General features: G+C 44.5%; 1 protein-coding gene across 1 annotated transcript in view; it reads left to right on the plus strand.

Annotated features, from left to right (window-relative positions):
- Positions 1-1,703: 1,703 nt before the first annotated feature.
- Positions 1,704-20,803, plus strand: part of LOC143330076 (titin-like) — a 182,704-nt gene continuing 163,604 nt past the window's right edge. The window contains exons 1-15 of the mRNA XM_076746252.1: positions 1,704-1,781; positions 7,736-7,839; positions 8,751-8,954; positions 9,687-9,974; positions 10,314-10,399; positions 10,848-11,068; positions 11,295-11,532; positions 17,283-17,345; positions 17,433-17,691; positions 17,904-17,938; positions 18,163-18,386; positions 18,746-18,888; positions 19,676-19,821; positions 20,125-20,352; positions 20,484-20,725. Of these exons, the coding sequence (XP_076602367.1) occupies positions 7,749-7,839; positions 8,751-8,954; positions 9,687-9,974; positions 10,314-10,399; positions 10,848-11,068; positions 11,295-11,532; positions 17,283-17,345; positions 17,433-17,691; positions 17,904-17,938; positions 18,163-18,386; positions 18,746-18,888; positions 19,676-19,821; positions 20,125-20,352; positions 20,484-20,725 (2,468 nt within the window). The 5' untranslated portion in view covers positions 1,704-1,781; positions 7,736-7,748. The remainder of the gene's footprint in view (positions 1,782-7,735; positions 7,840-8,750; positions 8,955-9,686; positions 9,975-10,313; positions 10,400-10,847; positions 11,069-11,294; positions 11,533-17,282; positions 17,346-17,432; positions 17,692-17,903; positions 17,939-18,162; positions 18,387-18,745; positions 18,889-19,675; positions 19,822-20,124; positions 20,353-20,483; positions 20,726-20,803) is intronic.

A 20,803-nucleotide genomic window follows, 5' to 3' on the forward strand; every position in this document is an offset into this window, starting at 1 on the left:
AAACTGCAGCCAAAATGACGAGATTCAGGCTGGCTGCCTCATCATCCTCGTCCTCTTCATCACAAATATTACTCAACTACGACTGTGGAAGTATTGTCAGCAAAACGTACTCATCGCTCAGACGTACAGTGGAAGTACACACCCAGCAGGTCAGACGGTGTCTTGGCCAATAACTCTGGAACCAGAAGTCTCAGAATCAGTTTTTTCTGGATTCCAGACTGTAGACCTGGATGGAGCGTAAACCTGCATCCTCTCTGGTGACCAGCAGGTCCCATTTAGAACAGGACCTCCCACGACGACACGTCAGTAAATACACCAAAGTAAAACTACGGAAGCACCTGAGGACAAACCATGTGTAGAGACTCACAGCTAAACTAAATGAACTCCTGGAGAAGTTTGTCCCAGAAAGGACATTTTGAGCAGCAAGAAGAAGAGGAGGACACAAAGGACACAATCCAGGAGGGTCCGTCAGCAGAACCTGGACCATAATCATTTCAAACGTCTTAAATTAAAATGTCTGTGAGGTCGTGTGTCTGTCGTCCACACAGCAGAGTTTCTGAGGGGGCGACAGCCGGTTTCTTCTTCTGGTGTCAGATGCAGGTTTGCTTCACTGCATCTACTTTTTCAAGAACTCTTCATTATTCAGTGCTGACAGAGCTGTGTCCACTATCTGTCCACAATGAGACATCTTCACGCACTGCGGGTCAGTCTGGATGGTGGTGGAGGTCAGTCTGGAGAGGACGTCCAGAGTTTGGATGGACGCATCAGGCCTGCTCAATGCTTGTACTGCAACCTTCAGTACAATGATTTGTACTGAAGGTTGCTGCAGCGCCACTATAATGAAGATGAAGAAGAAGATGATGAAGAAGAAGAAGAGGAAGATGAAGAAGAAGGCACAACCATAGACGGGTTCTTGGTCTTTGGGGCCTGAAGCTTGATGTTGTGTCCAGGACCGAGGATGATGGATGATTGACAGCTGAGCGACTGTTACCAAACCCTGATGGAGCTGCCGACGGCTTCCTGTGCAGAGCTGCAAACGCGCTGAAAGGCAGCCTGAAGAGTCCGAGTGCGACCGGAGGAATCAGCCAGACGGTCCTTCAGTCACTCGAGTGGAGGAAGAAGAAGAAGAAGAAGAAGAAGAAGAAGAAGAAGAGTGTAAACACAGTTTGTTCCTGTGTTGTAACACCGGCTGGGTGGGGGTGGGGTGGAGGTTTGACTGACAGGCACAGCCTCTGCCTCCTTTTGGTCAGCAGCTATTTAATGACTCAGTGGCTGTTGTCCCTGTCACTGTCCAAAGTCTCCGCTCTTTATCTCATTTAACCAATCAGACGCTCAGATGTGAGTTTTTAACGATCCGCCGTCAGGCGATCGCAGATTGAAGCAAATCAAAGCCGGATCGGCCGAGACCAGCTGACTGACAGGATGCAGGTTTCATAAATGGCTGCCATGTCCCATCATGCCCCCCTGCGCCTCCCACCAGCCAATGGGGAGTGTCGGTGGGGTGATGATGCAGGTTGTCCCCCCTGGTATAAAGACCTAAACCACCATCTGGGCCCTCCTGAGCAGTTGGAGCATTCCCAGCCTCGCCTCGGGTGGAGGGATTGCGAGGAGGGAAAGCAAAACTACACGGCCTCTCACTGTGTAGTTTTGTTTTTGGGGGGGCTTTCAAGGCTCGACCGTTCTCATCTTGGATTTTTGTGGGAAAACCTTTCTGGATAAGGAGACTCGTTTGAGTCCGCCGGGCTCCGTCCCATCAGTCTGAGGCACTCTTGTGGAAACAAGTGAGTAACGTCCACCTTGTGTCCCCTCATGTGCTGTAACGATGGGCCCCAATGTGCTGACTCATGTGGTTTATGGAGACCGGGATCAGGCCGGCGAGTCAGGAATTGGGTTTTTGGTGAACTCGTGTTGCCTTTTGGTGTTTTTGTGTTTGTTTGATATATTTCTGGGCTCAGCTGGAGGCGGCCGCATGCAGCAAACTGTGCAGTGATCTGAGGAAAGCCAAGAATAGCCGCTGATAGCATGAGAGTGGACTGTCAGCTGGGCGCTGATGGCTTTTTAAGGGAATCGGCAGCAGGGCTATCACTCACACCTTCAGCTATGTGCCACATGGTGGCTGTCAATCAAACTGCATGGGGTCAGGGCGGCGGTGGTCGGGGGGGTCGGTGTATTTTTGGCCACTGCCTTATGTGTCGCTCAGATTCTCAGATCCTGATCAGCTGAGTTTATCCAGTTTGGTCCAACATGTTTGTGATTTGGGGGTCGAAGTTGTTTGTGCTGATGGTGATCGATCGATCAGAGTGTCGATCAGCTCAGTGCTGAGAGCTGCAGAGACAAACTGACAAACATCTCATCAAATCAGCTGACGGCACTAAAAAAAACAGCAGCTGTCCTGACGAGGCGTTCAAAGACAACAAACAGTCAAAGAAAACGTGCAGAAAAGCACTTCTTCTCACTGATCGTCAGTCTTTGAACCGAGCTGTGTTTTATTTAAACAATTATTTAAGAAATACGGAATTAACACTTTTCTAAACTTTCCTTTTCCTGTTTAAGTTTCTGTCCTCAAACGCCTCACTCATGATCTATTACAGGATGACACACTGAAAAATATCTTCTGTTTATGTTTTTCTTCTCAACAAATTCTATTTACATTTTATTTCTATTTTTGTGTTTGTCATTAATTCCTAATTTTAATTGATGATTTCATCTATTGATTTCTCTCATTTTCATTTCATTTTTGCATTTTTTCTGTGTTTATTTTCTGTGTAAAGTTTATCATGATGTCATATCAGGCTCTCCATCCAATCACAGGTCAGTCACACTGATGACATCATTAGCTCGTTTATTTTTAATGAGAAACGTTTAAAAGCAAATGAAAACTGTAAAAATGTGAAACAATGAAAACTACAGTTACATTAATAATGAAGCTTCAGAAGAACTCAGCTGCAGTACTTAAAGGTACTAATACCACAGTGGAAAAACTTCTTATGTACTGCAGCATAGTGTTGTTCCTGTCGGGGAAACCTGGTATCTCCAGTCTCGTGCTTCTCTGTTCTCAGATCAGTGATTTCAGGTGTGATTTAACAAACAGGTGAATGATCGTTTATTATTTGTGCCTGATTTAATAGAGATAAAGAAGTTTTTACAAATCTAGAAAACGGAGAAGAAAATCCACAGTTAGTGTTTCGCTGAGGAGTAAAGAGGCAGTAAAGTACCTGAAGTACTGCAGTACTCATGCAGTAACTGATGTCAGATCAGCTTCAGACTAAAATATTTTCTGCATTCAGCAGTTAATCGATCAGTTTAGAAAATAATCAATCATTTGCCTCAAGCAAAAAGTGTCTGCAGAGACGCTCAGAGATGCTCAGAGACACTCAGAGACACTCAGAGACGCTCGGAGACGTCAGGAGACGTCAGAGACGTCAGAGACCTCAGAGACACTTAGAGACGCTCAGAGACGCTCAGAGACGTCAGAGACGTCAGAGACGTCAGAGACCTCAGAGACACTTAGAGACGCTCAGAGACGCTCGGAGACGTCAGAGACGTCAGAGACCTCAGAGACACTTAGAGACGCTCAGAGACGCTCAGAGACGTCAGAGACGTCAGAGACGCTCAGAGACGCTCAGAGACGTCAGAGACCTCAGAGACACTTAGAGACGCTCAGAGACGCTCAGAGACGTCAGGAGACGTCAGAGAACTCAGAGAAGCTCAGAGACATCAGAGACGCTCAGAGATGCTCAGAGACGTCAGAGACGTCAGAGATGTCAGAGACCTCAGAGACGCTCAGAGATGCTCAGAGACGTCAGGAGACGCTCAGAGACGTCAGGAGACCTCAGAGACGCTCAGAGACGTCAGAGACCTCAGAGACGCTCAGAGATGCTCAGAGACGTCAGGAGATGCTCAGAGACGTCAGAGACCTCAGAGACGCTCAGAGACGTCAGAGACGTCAGAGACGCTCAGAGACGCTCAGAGACGTCAGAGACCTCAGAGACGTCAGAGACCTCAGAGACGCTCAGAGACGTCAGGAGACGCTCAGAGACGTCAGAGACCTCAGAGACGCTCAGAGACGTCAGAGACCTCAGAGACGTCAGAGACGCTCAGAGACCTCAGAGACGTCAGAGACCTCAGAGACGCTCAGAGACGTCAGAAACATCTTTAATCTTTAATTTTCAAATGTTTGTTCAAGTGAAAAATACACGTGTTGAAGTCAAAGAGCTGCTGTTGATGAGTTTTATCACACACTCTCTTTCCAGTCGTCATCCTTTGACTTCCTGTCCACGTCCACTGAGAGCAGATCGACCACGACAACTTTCTGTTCAAGAAACGTTCAGAAAGTTTATCAAACAACGTCACGACAGCAGCATCACGTGTCCGCGTCGGCCATTTAAAAGCTCTCATTGGTTGAAAGCTGATGTCCATGGACTTATGTATTAGTATTCATATACATATAGATCGATAGATAGATCGATCGATAGATAACAGTTCCCCAGGATCAATAACGTATATCTAATTCTGATTCTGATTCTGATGCATTCATAAAATCAATGTTCTGAAAATTAGGAGATGAAACAAAGAAAACATTCATCTGATTTGGATTCAAATTTTCCTAATGAAGGAAAAAAACAAAATCTGGAAATAACAGTAAAGATTTTAATGTGAATCGCGTGAATTTCAATATTTTCCACTGTTTTGTAACAATATTTTGGTGTAAAAAACATTTCTGACTGTTGAATTTATGTGTTTTATCTTTCTTTTATTTGAAGTGTTAAATTAATAACTAATACAAATGATCAGGCAGCACAAAGCTGCTTTCTTTGACGTTTACGTCTCGTGTTCAGTTTATAGTCAAACTGAGAGCAAATGACGTTTTTACGAACGTTGTTCAGTGTTTAACTGTCATTCAGGATCAGTCATGTGCTGTTTTTGTATCCGGTTTAGAGCGTTCACACACGCTCACACACGCGCGCACACGCGCGCACACACGCGCTCTCACACACGCTCACACACGCTCGCACACGCGCTCACACGCGCTCACACACGCGCTCTCACACACGCGCTCACACACGCTCTCACACACGCTCACACACGCTCGCACACGCGCTCACACGCGCTCACACACGCGCTCTCACACACGCGCTCACACGCGCTCTCACTCTGCGGAGTTTTTATGACTCTTCATCAAAGTCCATCCATAAAGATTTGATCATTGAAATAATTTAAGAACAAGTTCATTTTCTCCTGATTTGACCATTTAATCACGTGATCTCTCAGAGAGCTTCCTGTCCGGGTGTTTGACCGTAGATGACACCTGAACACAAACTGAATTAAAGCCTGATTTCACATTTAATGATTTATTGAAACGTCAGAGAAGTCGAGCAGCTTTGTGCTGCCTGATCATCTGTATTCATCAATTTATTCATTCACGTATTAATTTAACACTTCAAAAATGGAATTAAAGAAAGATAAAAAACATAAATTCAACAGTCAGAAATGTTTTTTACACCAAAATATTGTCTCAAAACAGTGTAAAATATTGAAATTCACATGATTCACATTAAAATCTTTACTGTTATTTCCTGATTTTATTGCTTTTTATATAGAGATTCCTTTTCTTATATATATCATATAAAATATAGAATGTTTTCATGGAGGGAACACAAACAGACTTTTGAATCTGGAGAGTCTCTGAATTAATTACGATAATCAGAACAAAAACACTTTATTTATCAGACATTTCACAGAAAGACAAAACAACGAAAGACGAAACTCAAAGAAAAAACACGACATACAAAAAACTTTTGTTTGATTTTGATCGTTAAAATCAGTCGACGCTGAAGTGAAAATGCTTTTGAACACAACAAAAACCTGAAGTCAAACCAGACCAGATCAGATCAGACCAGACCAGACCAGACCAGACCAGACCAGATCAGATCAGACCAGACCAGACCAGACCAGACCAGATCAGATCAGACCAGACCAGACCAGACCAGATCAGATCAGACCAGACCAGACCAGACCAGACCAGATCAGACCAGACCAGACCAGATCAGAGGGGATCGATGGAGTCGACCGTGTGGATCTTTGGTTTGTGGCTCAGCAGCTGTCAGCAGTAAAGAGCTGATGGAACGACGCCAGCTGAGGCTAAATGTGGCTCCTGAGACTGAAACCAGAATGCTGGGGGGTCGCAGGAAGAGCCGAGTCCACACTTGTACTGAGGTCACAGCAAGGTCACGTCAGGTGTGAGTTATTGATTATCTGAAGGTTCATTTCCATTCGGACTTCTTCTTTCTTCTCTCATCTGTTTTCTTCTTCTCTGATCATTTTTTGCTCTTTGGAAATGATTTTCGGTTTGTTTGGTGAGTTATGATCCAGTAGTTTGCTCAGTTTGATCCTGGCGGTCGTCTGTGTTTCTTGTTTTTTATTTCTGTTACACTCCTTCAGGCTTCATCTGCTGCGGAGGTGCCGGCCTCTTCTTCTTCTCCTTCTTCTTCCTCTCCTCCTCCTCCTTCTTCTTTTTCTTTTTCTCCTCCTCCTTCTTCTTCTTCTGCTGCTGATGATAATGACTCTAACATGCGGCTGACCTCCAGCTGCTGCTGTCCGTCAGCGTCGTCCAACAAGCCCCGCCTCCTGACATTTATAGCCGGTGTGCTTCTGAAACTCAAACCTCTGACGCTGCTGGAGACACTCAGCACATTTTTCAGCTGCTCTCACATTTATACATCAATAAAAACATGAACAGAAAAAAACACCTGCATATTAGCGATTAGCTTGTTAGCTGAGGTGGTAAAGAAAAGATGGCCGACAGGAAGTTGGACGCGTTCGTTGCTGCAAACAGCAGAAAGTTGAAGCTGCAGACAGAAAGCAGTGATTCAGGACACCAGCTGCACATGATGTGGACGTCTCTGTGATTGGTCAGATCTGCTGCTCGGTGGTCACGTGACTGAATGAACTTTAGCGGATGTTTGTTTGATGGTTTAGATGCCTTCAGTTGACGTGAACAGTTTTTACATTGAAGCGGATGAGAAGCAGAAGTGATCTGAACCTCTCTGAGACTCGGAGCCGGTGGACCAGCGTGTCCGTCCCTGCAGGGTTTGGTCTACTTCCTGGTTAGCTTCAGTGAATATCATTGGATATCTGTGCTGCGCAGGATCATCCGAACACCTCCTCGTTTTAACTGAACACAAATAGAATTCTGAGGGCAGGTAAGAAAGTAAACGGGCTGAAGGCTGATCTTTGCCTCCTCTCTGTCCTCCAGACTAAACACGTCTCCAGTCATGTGACTGGTCCTGATCCATCGCCTCCATAGCTGAGCTTCAGTTATGTTCAGACAGGTAAAACTAGCTGGTCAGAGTTGAAGAAAGGGTCAAACAATGCAGCGCTGACTGTTGGTCTCCTCGAAGACCCTTCATCCATATGAATCTCTAACTGATGCTGTTGTTTGACACCTGAAAGACAAAGTGCCAGCAAAGCTCACTCCTCAGGCCCAGCTTATTCTTGTGGTTGTCAATGGTTGACTACTAGAGCAGCTGACCTCCGGCGGCGTTGGTCAGAACTGGCCAGTGAACACGTTTGGTCGTTTATTTCTGGACCGACGGTGTCTCCTTTCCTTCCCTCAAAGCTGCTCCGGGATCAGATTTTTGATGTGGAGCCAAAGTCAGACCAGGACTGAGGAGCAGGTCCTGGTTTCAGAGCAGACCGGCAGACATCTGACGGCTTTGTTTCTGTTTCTCTGCAGGGTGCCGACCGCCATGTCAACACAAGCACCAACGTTCACGCAGCCGCTGCAGAGCGTCGTGGCACTGGAGGGTAGTGCCGCCACGTTCGAGGCTCAAGTTAGTGGTAAGAAAAGTTTCAGTGCTCACACTCCATCAGGGTAACAAGTACATTTACTCGAGTACTTTCTCAAGGTACTTGTACTTTACTCGAGTATTTCCCAATTCTTCCACTACATCTCAGGGAAATACTGTAGTTTTTACTCAATTTCAACTCAGTTTCAATTTTATTTGTATAGCTCAAATCACAACAGAAGTTGTCTCAGGACATTTTCCACGTAGAGCTGGAACAGACCAAAGTTCATCTACAGAGACCCAACAGTTCCCTCACGAGCGAGCACGCCACTACATTTATCTGATAACTGCAGTTAGTGTGCAGATCATTAAAGAAGCACTCAGCCGGTGTGAGCGTCATTTACCTGTACACAGGTAAAATAGGTAACAGGTAATAGATAGAGACTGAAGTTACTCAGAGATTTTTTTATCCCAAAATTTGAAACTGAGATTTATTAATTTTCTTGCAAATGTTTGACTTTGTCTCACTTTTTGTTCCGTTAAAATCAGTTAAAAAACAGTTAAGAGTTTTGACCTTTTTTAAACAAGTCTGAGGTTCAAATTCTGATCTGAGGTCTGTTTTATTTTTTAACTAGTTTTTACTTTTTATACTAATCTGACATTTTTGATTCACAAATTAAAACTTTATCTGAAATGTCTGATATTTTTCACATTTTCAGACGATGACTCACTTTTTCCCCTAAATTCTTCATTGAAGTATCACATTGTTGATTCCAAGTCTCAAACTTATAATTAACTTATAATTAACCAAAAAACAAAAAAACCCATATATATATGTATATATATATGTTTTTTTGAACCAGTTTGAGCAGAAACCAGCTGATCGAAATCAGCTGTGTGTCACCTGTGTGCTCCTCTGGTGTCTCTGACAGCAGGCCGGTCTGGTTCTTCTCTCCCTTCCAGGTTCTCCAGTTCCTGAGGTGAGCTGGTTCCGTGATGGCCAGGTTCTTTCTGCCGCTGCTTTGCCCGGCGTTCAGATCTCGTTCAGCGACGGCCGCGCTGTTCTGAGGATCCCCGCCGTGACCGCCGCACATAGCGGAAGATTTTCCGTCAGAGCCACCAATGGCGCTGGACAAGCCACGAGCACCGCTGAACTCCTCGTTACAGGTGAGAGCACAGGTAGATCCACCGGAAGTCCTCCTCAACGCTCTCTGTCCCATTTTAAGACAAACGTTAAAGCAGATTTCAGACGTGTGTAAAGCTTTGAGGTCTGACTTCTGTCAATTTTCCATGAAGTTTTAACCGGAAATGAAATTATCCTGAAGATGATTTATTTCGGGTATTTTGTGCAGTTTTTAGGGGAATTTATCTGCACAGAAAAGAAGTTTTCATTGTCTGAAAACAGTGAAAGCAGAAGACAGCAGCTGCTGAAACAGTAAAAATGTTTTCATGAGTAACTTAAAGTATTAAAGGTCCAGCATGTCGGATTCAGTGCCATCTAGTGTTGGGTTACAGGTAACACCCCTCACCTGGTGGACTCTGTGAAGTAGAGCAGAGCTGCATCCTGAACCTCGCTGTTAGCGATGAGAGCTAGCATGCTGATGTTAGCGCTGAGCTCAAAGCACTTTGTAATGATACCACGTGTGCATTTATTCGTGAATAGGTGTCTCACATTCATTCATTCATTCATCATTCATTCATTTTTAAGTACAAAACACATGAATTTCATTTTCAGCTGCAGTCAAACTCAAAATGTCGATAGGAGCTAAAACTGCAGTTTTAGTTCAGTTTGATGTTTTTCTTTCACAGTACACATTCAGAAGAGGTAGCGCTGCAGTATGTACTGACTGGTATGTGAGTCAATATAACGGGTGTGGCTTCTTGTTTCTTGGCCTCCAGCGGAAACAGCGCCTCCCAGCTTCCTTCAGAGACTGCAGAGCTCCACAGTGAGACAGGGCAGCCAGGTGAGGCTGGACGTCCGAGTCTCAGGTATCCCAACACCTGTGGTGAAGTTCTACAGAGAGGGAGCCGAGATCCAGAGCTCGGCCGACTTCAGGATCCTCCAGGAGGGAGACCTGTACAGTCTGCTGATCGCCGAGGCCTTCCCAGAGGATTCTGGGACATATTCTGTGACCGCTACCAACAGCAGTGGACGGGCCACCTCCACCGCTGAGCTGCTGGTTCAGGGTGAGGCCCTTTAAACACCGCCATCTTTTTTACCGTCTTTCTAAAGAACAGTGTGAGGTTTCAGATAAACTGCTCATGTTTTAATGAATTCCCAAAAACCCAAACCACAGACTTTAGCTGCTAATTTGCTCTCATTTGTTTCGGGGAGCTCTTACGTCACATACTGGAGTACCTGGTGGTAGTAGTAGTAGTAGTAGTAGTAGTAGTAATACCTTGTGTTCTAAGAGATTAGAAACTGTGAAGACTTGATGAATGTTTTGAAGGTGTTTTGTCTGCGAACATAATGACAGTGAGATCATGCTAACATCATGCTAATATCGTGCTAATGTCTGTGTTCAGGTGAAGAAGCCGTTCCAGCAAAGAAAACCAAGACAGTGATTTCAGCCTCTGAGATTTCACAGACCCGACAGACCAGAGTGGAAAAGGTGGGAAAGACTCCAGAAACACTTCGATGCTCAGTTAATCTCCTGTTAAATCCAAATTAATCTCATGGTGTGTCATAATTTATCTTCACTTGTGATTTATTGTGATTCAGTCTCACCTCAGTGACTCTTCATTCATCTCATTTCAGTCTAATCTCTGATTGACTTAATTCTATTTAACACAAAACGTCTTAATCTCCTTCATGCTTCACGTCTCTCATCACTTTGTGTCTCATCTGATCCAATCGTCTCTTTTCTCATTTAATCACATAATTTCATCTCATCCAACCTGATGTAACATCAATTAAATAATTCTCGTTTTATTTTGTTTCATCTTGTCTCACTGTCTCATATTTAATTTCATCCTGTCTGACATCTCTGATCTTTTTTCTCTCGTATTCTTCTTCATCCTCTCCTCATCATCTCTTCCCTCCCTGTGCTCGGCCCTCAGAGGATGGAGGCCAGTTTCCAGGCCACCGCCATGATGGAGATGCAGGTGGAGGGCGCTGAGCTGACTCAGCAGCTGGCTCACAAGACTCCACCCAGAGTTCCTCCCAAACCCACGTCCAAGTCCCCAACTCAGGCCTTGCTGGTCGCCAAGGTGACCGGAGGACGGCAGCAGTCGCCGTCACCTGTCAGACACGTGAAGGCGCCCACGCCCACACCTGTCAGGTGAGTGGAGCCTGTAGTTGTTTGTGCTGGCTCTTAACTGAGACATGTCCAATATTTGAGTAGCAGCTGTCAAAATTACAGTCGAGGTTTTCGTGGGTGTGTTGGAGGTTGTAGACGGTTGCAGTAAAAACTCAGAGTGTGATTTACGTCAGTGAGCGGGGTGATGGTGTTACTGGAGGTTGGCCCTCCATAGGCCTGTAACGTGACCTCCCTCCCCCGTCTCCAGGCCTGTCTCTCCCACTTCAAGACTCTCAGTGTCCCCCATCAGGCCGGTCAAGTCCCCCATCACCGCACGCAAACAGGTGGCTGCCGTTGCCGACGTCCTGCCGCCTTGGAAGCAGGGAGACTATGTGGCAGAGGCCAGTTACACCAGCATGACCAGTATGACCAGTATGACCAGCAGCACCGTCACCCAGCTGGGCCAGGAGCAGCGCTGGGAGCAGCAGGTTATCGGGGTCAAAGAGGTGAGGGAGGGGGCCGATGGGGGTGGGGGTCCATACCACCACTTAGTGGTCAGCTAGTCCAGGGAGCAATCTGAGAAACCTGGAGGATGGATGGTGTCAGATCCACTTTTTAAAATTTTTTTAAAACATTCACCCAAAGATCCCCAAATGTTCTCTGTTCCAGAAGAAAAGCCGAACATTAAAAGGGTTCAGCTGCAGATTAATCACCACGAAACGCCAAATCCAAGTGAAGTGAACATGAAAACCAACTGATCTCTTCAGATACCCTTAATGTGATGGTTCCTCATGTTTGGCGCTCAGCAGACAAACTTGTACAAGTTGAAGTTGATATTTAAGTGTAAAAGAAACCGTCCACCTTTCAGGTGAACAAACAGCTCCTGAGTGTGAACGCTGAACTTCTGTTTTGTTTGTTCTCAGAAATGTGAACGAGGCGACAGGACGGCGTCTCGTCTTCTGTCTTTATGTGTCTCGTTTCCACAATAACTCGTCCTGTCTCTTTGTGAATCCTCTTCACTGAAACCAATCTGTTTCAAATGAGACCGACCGACATTCAGAGGCGGCATGATGATGATGATGATGATGATGAAAACAGTATTGCGATAAAATGACAAACGCCCATAACCAAATCCTGATGTCGTCTCGACCAGCTTTATGTCTGGATTCACTCCTGAACAACACGTTTTCACGTTCTGCAGGCCAACGTCAGTCCCACCAGAAACCCTTAAGACCGAGAAGTCCGCCTGTGGCGTCCCACCTCTGTCTCACCGGCTGTAGTACACTCTGCATGAAATGACATTTCTATAATTTGTGTGTTACAAATAACGTGTTTGAAACAAGGGTTCAAAGGTTCAGTGAAGTTTTGATTCAAGTGACCCAGAAATCCTTCCTGTGATCATCCAGTTCAGTCTTTTCCATTTCTTCCATCTGAAATCAATGTAAAAGTTTCGTGTCAGTCACTTTTACATTCTTGGTTTTCACCACTTTTTCTCTCAAAAATATTTTCTTCATAGCAGTATGAACACCAGAGTTAATCCTTTTGATTTTGGTTATTAGCCTCAAACTGTCAAAATGAAGTCAGAATCATCTGAAACGCCAGATGACACATTTTACCCAGAATGCTGAGGGAGGCGATGAGGCTACGAGCCACGAGGAAATGACATGTGGCCGTAATGTCAATCGAATACGGACAGCAATGAGTTCAACACAAGCCGGACTTTTGACGAGTGAGACGCGATGTCCTCGGCCGAAGAAGAGGAAGTATCCGTCAACGATTCTAACATTCATGTGGAGACAATGAAGACATGGCGGACAAGATATGTTTTAGTCGGTCAACATCTGTAAAGACCTGGCTTCTGTCTTTTATCATGGAGACTCGTCAGCTGTTTTTGGATGGAGAACGCCTCCACCTCCATTCAGCTGTAGGCAGCTTCACATTCCTTCAGCTGTTTTTGAGGACGAGTGGTGTCCCCATGGTCTTAACAGAGGTATCTGGCCGGCCTTCATCTGTCTCCAGTGGACACTGTTTTCCCATCGTCTTTTTTGAGTTTTGCTCGTGGTTGACTTTCTTTTACTTCTGCTCCAGTTGCTCTTTGTCGACTTTCTGCTGATTTCAGCATTTTTCTTGCATGTCTAATGATGAGCGTGTGTCGTCTTCATCGGATGTTTACTTGAATACGTTTGCACGCACACTATATCCTGTTCATGACGTTTCCATTGCCAAATTTAATTTATATATTAATTTAACTCTTGTTTTACTGACTCACTTCATATAATGGTTGAACCAAAATGTGGATCAGAGTTTCCATTTTCTAAAACCAGGATGATGATTTGATCCACGTTCACATTCAAGCATGAAATCCAGATGATCTAGAAACTCGACAGTGATGATGGTGTGCGTGTGCACAAAGTCACTGAGTGGAGATTTGTGAACCGTTTGGTGTCTTTTACAGAGACAGGAAGATGTCAAGGGCTAAAATGTTTCAACCAACTAGTAATTCATCACTTAACTTAAATTACACATTTTTGTGCTCAGACAGTTCATTCTGTTCCCTCATTTTAATAATCGACGCCCATGAATGACTTTAAATTGTGCCTTTGGAAACCAGGAGTCAGCACCTGGTTAATCTAAGTTAACATAAAGACTGGAAGCAGGGGAATCAGCTAGCTTTGTTCAAAGTTCATAACCACACCTGCCTGCATCTCTGAAGCTGAATGAACACCTTGGTAGGACATTAGCTAACGGAACCTTGTGAGCTGGTTGAAAATCTCGGGCTACATCATTAATGTTTCCAGTTGAAATGTTTGAAGACTAAATCTTGTAAAAGAATCTTGAATGTGCACTTGATAGCTTGAGGCTAAAGCTAACAGGTCCCAGGGGCAAATTCATCACCCCCACCAGCTGATTATCCATGAAGAAGACACGGAAATGAAGCAGTCAGATCAGTTATACCATTTCCATTTCATTTCATGGTGAACTGCTCCTTTAAATGCAAACAGTCCTTGATAAGAGGGACCAATGACAAATGGAAAAAAATTGAAATGTGTATTAATTTGAGGGAACAAATAGCTAAAAGGGCACGTGGATATTGGTAGACGTCCATCAGAGCACCTGCCTGTCTCTGTACGTCTGTCCTGCCATGGATGTCCTGAGATCTATGTGCTGCCGGTTGTGTCTCCAGGCTGAGGGAGGGAAAAGAGCCGGGGCGGTGGCCACAGTGGTGGCCGCTGTTGACCTGGCTCGGGTCCGTCAGCCCGTGCATGTCGAGGGCGGTCGAGCCGAAGAAGAGGAGGCTGTAGAGGCGGAGTTGAGGCAGCAGGCCGCCGCCGTCGCCGCCGCCATGGCTGCCAATCAACAATATCAAGCAGGCTGGACAACAACAAGAGCGCAGGCCAGCCAAATGCTTACCACTGCTCAGGAGTTCACACCTGCACCGACCCTGCCGCTGCCTCAGGTTAGCTAGGCCTCTGGAGCAAAGGATTTGACCCAGTTAGCAGTTTCAAGGCTTTTTGTTTTATATATCCATGAATCTTTGTACTGCACTGGCAAACAGTTTTTCAGGTTTCCCAAAAATTCAAAACAACATTCCCAACAGTTTGATTATTGATCGTTCTTATTGGTTCAAATCTTAGTGTTGCTCTTACTGTCCCTTCTTGATAAATAGCCAGGTGGAAAAAGAACATGTACAGGTTTCATGATGGTCATTTGGGATGAAAAAAAAATACTTCAAACACTTCAGAGACAATGGTCCTCACTTGTAGATGATAAGAGACAATAGCAAAAATGTCTTCCAGGTGTCCTTGATGATAACATACTTATTGTAACATTTGTTGAAAATTAGCAATAGTATTTGCCAGTGCTTAAACATAGTTGCTCTAAAAAGATGAATCTCTTGATAATGATGTCATTTGTAGTACTTACAGGATAAAACATTATTCAAAACATTTATATACATGTATATATGTTTTGAATCATATGTGTATGTATACTGTCCAGCTCTTTCTGAGATTGTAACGCTCCTGTGACTCTGTTGGTTACTCCAGATTCAGAGAGCGACAGAAATCTCCTCCCATGTGGACACTGGTCTCGCCTCGTCTCCAGTTCCACATTTCACAGTTTCTAAAGTTTCTGTCCCAAAACACGAGTCTAGCTCTGAGGTAAGAGAGGCAACATCAGGCAAGCAGTAGAAAATAACCTGCGCAGAAAGAGCCGAAAGAGCACACAGAGAAAACATGTGGACTGAGGAATAATATGAGATGCTGAAATAACAGAAACCATACTTTAGTCAGTCATCCAACCTGTAATTAACCTTCACTAAGCCACGCCCCCCTCAGTCACTGTTGCTAACCTGTCAATCTCTCTGCTCTCAGATGGTGACAGTTTACAATGATAACAGTCACGCCTTCAGAAACGTGTACTACAGTTTAGTTTTCTCACTAAAATTGAATTGAAAAACAAGCTGAGGTTTGCGGCCTTACGGCTAAGCTGGACTTGGTTGTAACAGTCATACAAAGGCTGCTGTAAGATCAGGACAGAGCTGCTAACGTTATCTTAAACTCCGATAGCAGCTGGGACCGGTTCCCACACGGTGGATGTTTTAGTCCCAAACGGGACTTTTTACACTTTTTCTAGTGTAACCTGTAACCTCATTAATGATGAAGTCAGATAATGATATGCTAACTCCTGGCCTTGGATGTAATACTAGTTTCGTACAAGGTTAGTAGGCAGTAAGCTAGTTAGCTGGGCAAGCTAACATTAGCAGCTTATGTTGGACCAGAGTTTCTCCATTTCTTCAGTTCCATGTACATGCTTCAACATGTGAAGACATGTAAACAGTGACACACCTGCTCTGACTGGTTACTGTTGTTAAAATGTGATTGAACAGGTGTGGTCTGGGGGAGGGGCTTAGCAAATGGTCATCTGGTTATTACTGCTTGCCTGAAATGCAAACCTTTTGTGAACTATAGTGTAGAAGTGATAAAATCATAATAAAGTAACAAAATTAATCCACCTTTAACCCTGTTTTTCGTCACCCTGTTAATCAATAGACCTGCTCCAGAAACCACAGATTGATTTAGTTTTTTCTACAATTCCCTCAATGTAACCCTGTTGTAGCTTTAATAAAACTAACACGCCATAGATGCCCCCCTGTTCTGCGGTATACCGCAAGCTGTTAAATCAACTCAACATAATTTGTTGATGATGGTGTGGGTGTTCCTCCTCTTTGGGTCGGTCAGGTTTCCATCGCTGGCTCAGCAATCGCCACTCTGCAGAAAGAGTTGTCGGCATCCTCCGCCACCACAAGAAAGATCATCAAGCCTGTCAAGTCTCCCAGTCCGTCTGGTAGAATGGCAGGGACCAGAGTGACACCGGAGCCCATTCCTCCACCGTTCAAAGACCGCATTGAGAAATATCATTTTGGCACTGAGTTACAGGCAGGGGCAGTATACTCGGGGGGCACGGAGAGAATATATAAGGACTGGCAAGCCCAGGTGTGTAATCTAGTTTGGTGGGCTGGATCTGAACAGGACAAGAAAACCTGATGAGTAAATGAAGGTCAGATAGTTTCTATATTCCAAACCAGCTATAAAGAATTTCTTTTTTGTCTGTCCAAGACAGGAGTTTTCTGTGGATATTCATGATCCCCAGAGGATGATTCCTAATACGAGCCCTCTGATCTTTATTCTAGTGACACCAACGGGTCAAAATATCTTATCTACACAAGAAATATCAAATCTAAAGAGCAGAACTTTCATATTTTCTGCAGTTTGAACCCTTTTGAATTTAATGACCCTTTCACAACACCATCCCAAACAAACGTATTTAGCCTCACTGCTCATGAGGATAAATAATAGCTAAATAATAGATACCTTGTGTTTTCATATTGTGGGACAAAATGAACCTTGCAATCATTCAGAGATACTCTTTGACCTTCAGTCTTTTTTTTTTTTTTTTTTTTTTTTTTTGGGAGTCCGGTTTTCTTGATTTCTGTGAGAAACCAGGATTTAATATCTCCTTGAAAAAGCTTTAACATGTCCGTTGATGCTACTGACAACCTCATTTTCACCAGTCCATCCAGCCTCCCCTCCATCTTTCCTTGCTGTGTCATCTGTTATTTGTTGGATGTAAACATCAGGTTCAAAGTCGTGTCCTGTGTGTGTTTGCTATTTTGTGTCCATGTCCTGGATTTCCAAAATAGATGCATTTTATTGTTACATTTTTGTCATCTAACAAATCTCTGACTGCATGACAGGTGGTGGAGACAGCAGCTGTACCTTCTGCAGGGGGCGGCGTGGTCCCGCCCACACTGGTGTCTGTAAGTGGTTTCGTTCTCCTCAAAACCCCCAAATAAATCCATGCCTGTTTTTCAAGGTGTCATTTTCTAAAAGTGTTTTGTCTGCAGGGCTTGAAGAACACAAATGTGACAGAGGGTGAGTCGGTGACCTTGGAGTGCCAGATCAGCGGTCACCCCACACCCGTCATCATGTGGTTCAGAGAGGATTACAGGATTGAGAGCTCCATTGATTTCCAAATTAGCTATGAGAATGGAATCGCCCAGTTGGTGATCCGCGAGGCCTTTGCTGAAGACAGCGGACGCTTCACCTGCACCGCCACGAACGAGGCGGGAACCGTCAGCACCTCCTGCTACCTGCTCGTCCAGGGTCAGTTCAGTTGGTTTGCATACATATTCCTCAAATGGGACGTTTTCAGTGTCCTCCTGAATATGCAGTTCTTGAGGTTCTCAGGGTCCCACTGTGGGGCCTCTTCTGTTTTTGGTCTATATTTTACCCTTCGCTCAACCTTGTCCCCCTTAGTTAGTGTCATGAAATCTGTTACTCTGCTGCTTGAGAGTAATCCTGTCTTCCTCCTCCAGTGTCTGAGGACATCGAGAGCAGAGAGGAGGTTGCTGTCGTCACTGAACATGTTGAAACTGCTGAGAAGCTGTGAGTCGATCAAGTCTCTTTAAAGTTTGCGAGATAAATCAATATAGTGCACATTGATACACTTTGTCTATCTGGTCAACGCTGATCAAAATCTAATTCAAGAAAAATTCTCCAGGTTCTTTATTTTTGAATTGTTGAGATTTAAAGAAAGCCAGCAATACAGCTCCGTCCTGCTAATCCTAAAAGGAGGTTTGTGTTTCTAGAGTAACCGAAGAAACCAAAGAGGAGACCATGTCTCAGGTGAGCGTGGCCGAGTCAGATACTGTTGCCACAGCTCCCTTCTTCATCAAGACGCCAACCATCCAGAAGCTGGTGGAAGGAGGAAGCATTGTGTTTGAATGCCAGGTTGGAGGAAGCCCCAAACCACACATCATCTGGAAGAAGAGTGGTGTACCACTCACAACTGGATACAGGTGTGTAATATCTTAGAACCTACTGGTCAGGTTTTTACGGTCTCCAGAGGATGATGCCCAAGAATTGAGGCAATTTATTTGATTTATTAATGGATCTACAAATACATGAGCCTCTTAATGAGGACCCAGTGTCCCTACTGTCCCTAACTGCAGCTTTAATGAGCCCACTACCTTTATCTAGTGCCACCCACAGGGCAAACTTGATATTTGGTAATTCCATTTCTGGCAAGACTATGAGAAGAGACGAATCATCATAATGATGTTTGTTCAGATTTTGTCTGTGATGTAGAGCTTCTAAGTGGCACTAATCATCCTTGAATTGTGTTTAACTTGCTTTTTTCCCTTCCACTGTCCATTAGATATAAAGTTGCCTACAAAAAGGACACTGGAGAATGCAAGTTGGAGATCTCTATGACCTTTGCTGATGATGCTGGAGAATACTCTGTCTTTGCCAAGAATCAGCTTGGAGAGGTCTCAGCCTCCGCCAGTCTGCTTGAGGAAGGTACATGAACATCTGCATCAGTAAAATCCAAACGTGCACGAAGATGTTTAAAGAAAGGGGGGTTGCCGACTGAATACACAGGTGTGATGACATGTTTTTAGTGTTACAGTAACGATGACAACTACAACCACTAGACTAGCAGCCATGTGTCACACACACACAAACACTACGTTCACATTTATACTCTTATCAACAACCCTTACAAAGCGAAGATTCATGTGAATCGATAAATGCAAAGCATTTCAAAATACAATAATAACAGGAGGCTCAATAAACACCAACAGCAGACAGACAACCATTTTAAAACTGATGCAAGATTGACACGAATGCTTACATCTCTCAGTGATCCACAGATTGATAACACTCAAAAATGGTCTGGTAACATCAACAAATATTACAGATATATTTACAGACATTACACTCAGTTTACTGCATGTACTCCAAATGGTTCAAGAACAGCTATTACTTGACTTTGGGTACGCCTTAGATGGGTGTTTTAGTAAAACTTTTAGTGGACTGGCATCTAAGATTCTAAGCAGCCACCACGAGGGGGCACTGCAGCCCCAGCAGCAGCCCCCACCCCCACCCCCTCCCTGCACCTATGGTAAAATCTACCTTCCTATTGAAGTAAGATAAGAGAGCAAATAGGAAAAGAAATCAGACTGGAAGAAAAATATAGATATGTCTGCAATAACTTAGGAACAAGAGCTGCAAAGAGCTGGTTGTTCAGTCAGTGAAATAAGATGCCTGAGCTCACGTAAGATTAAATGCTTTGTTTTATAAACAGAGGAATACGAAGCCTACATGAAGAAACAGGAAGCAACCTTTAAGACTGAAGTGACAGCCGTGGTGCAGGAGCCCAAAGTGGGCGATGTTCCCCCTGCCGTCATTACAACAATGGAGCAGATGACCACCACCATTATCTCTGGACAGGTACAAGCATCATTAGACAAGGTTGGAGTAGTTTTGGACAATGATGGTATGTCAGGGGGACATGGAACTTTACATGTCTATATGGCCAGATTAACCCACTAGGGGACCTTGGAGCAAACTTGACAGCCCCTACCAGAGGAGATGACCGCTTTGCCACTCCAGGCACTCCTTTCAGATATCGGCTATCATCACTTTCAGAACATATTGTGCAATCAGGGCTGATTTGTTAGTTCAAACATTGGAAACCCTAAGTAAGCCAAGTTTAGACTTCTGACTTCTCATCTCATTTGATCTCGTCTGTAGGAATTTCATCTTTCTGCCATTGAGCAGAGGATCATCCAGGAGATTGAACTCCGTATTATGACGATTACCTACAAAGAGATTGTCACAGAGGATGGGGAGTTGATGGTGACTGCCACCCCCACTGAAGCTGTGCCACCCACCTTTGACACTCCTGTCAAAAACTACAGGATTATGGAAGGAATGGGCGTCACTTTCCACTGTAAGATGGCTGGAATGCCTCTCCCCAAGGTACTGATTTGTTTTTTAAGAAACAGGTTTCTGTTCAATAAATTTTCTTTCTTGAACTAAGATGAAAAGCTCATGTGAAAATTCATTTGAATTTGTATCCACAGTTCAAATCACATTTTGTTTTCTACTAGATTGCCTGGTTCAAAGATGGCCAGAGAATCAGGCCTGGTGACCGTTACCAGATGGAAGTTCTTCAGGATGGACGAGCCAGCCTGCGTGTGCCTGTGATTCTGCCAGAGGATGAGGGCGTGTACACCGCCCTTGCTACCAACATGAAAGGAAATGCTGTAAGTTCTGGGAAGCTCTATGTGGAGCCATCCGGAACTGGAACACCTCAGAGGTACACACCACAGCCAGCAGTGCAGAGGATCAGGTAAAGTCTATCTCAAACGACTAAGATACACTTCTAAGGTGTAGAGCTGTGGACACATAGGTAATGACGACTCTGCTT

Source organism: Chaetodon auriga, chromosome 13 (assembly GCF_051107435.1).
Source record: "Chaetodon auriga isolate fChaAug3 chromosome 13, fChaAug3.hap1, whole genome shotgun sequence".
In the NCBI taxonomy this organism is placed as follows: domain Eukaryota; kingdom Metazoa; phylum Chordata; class Actinopteri; order Chaetodontiformes; family Chaetodontidae; genus Chaetodon; species Chaetodon auriga.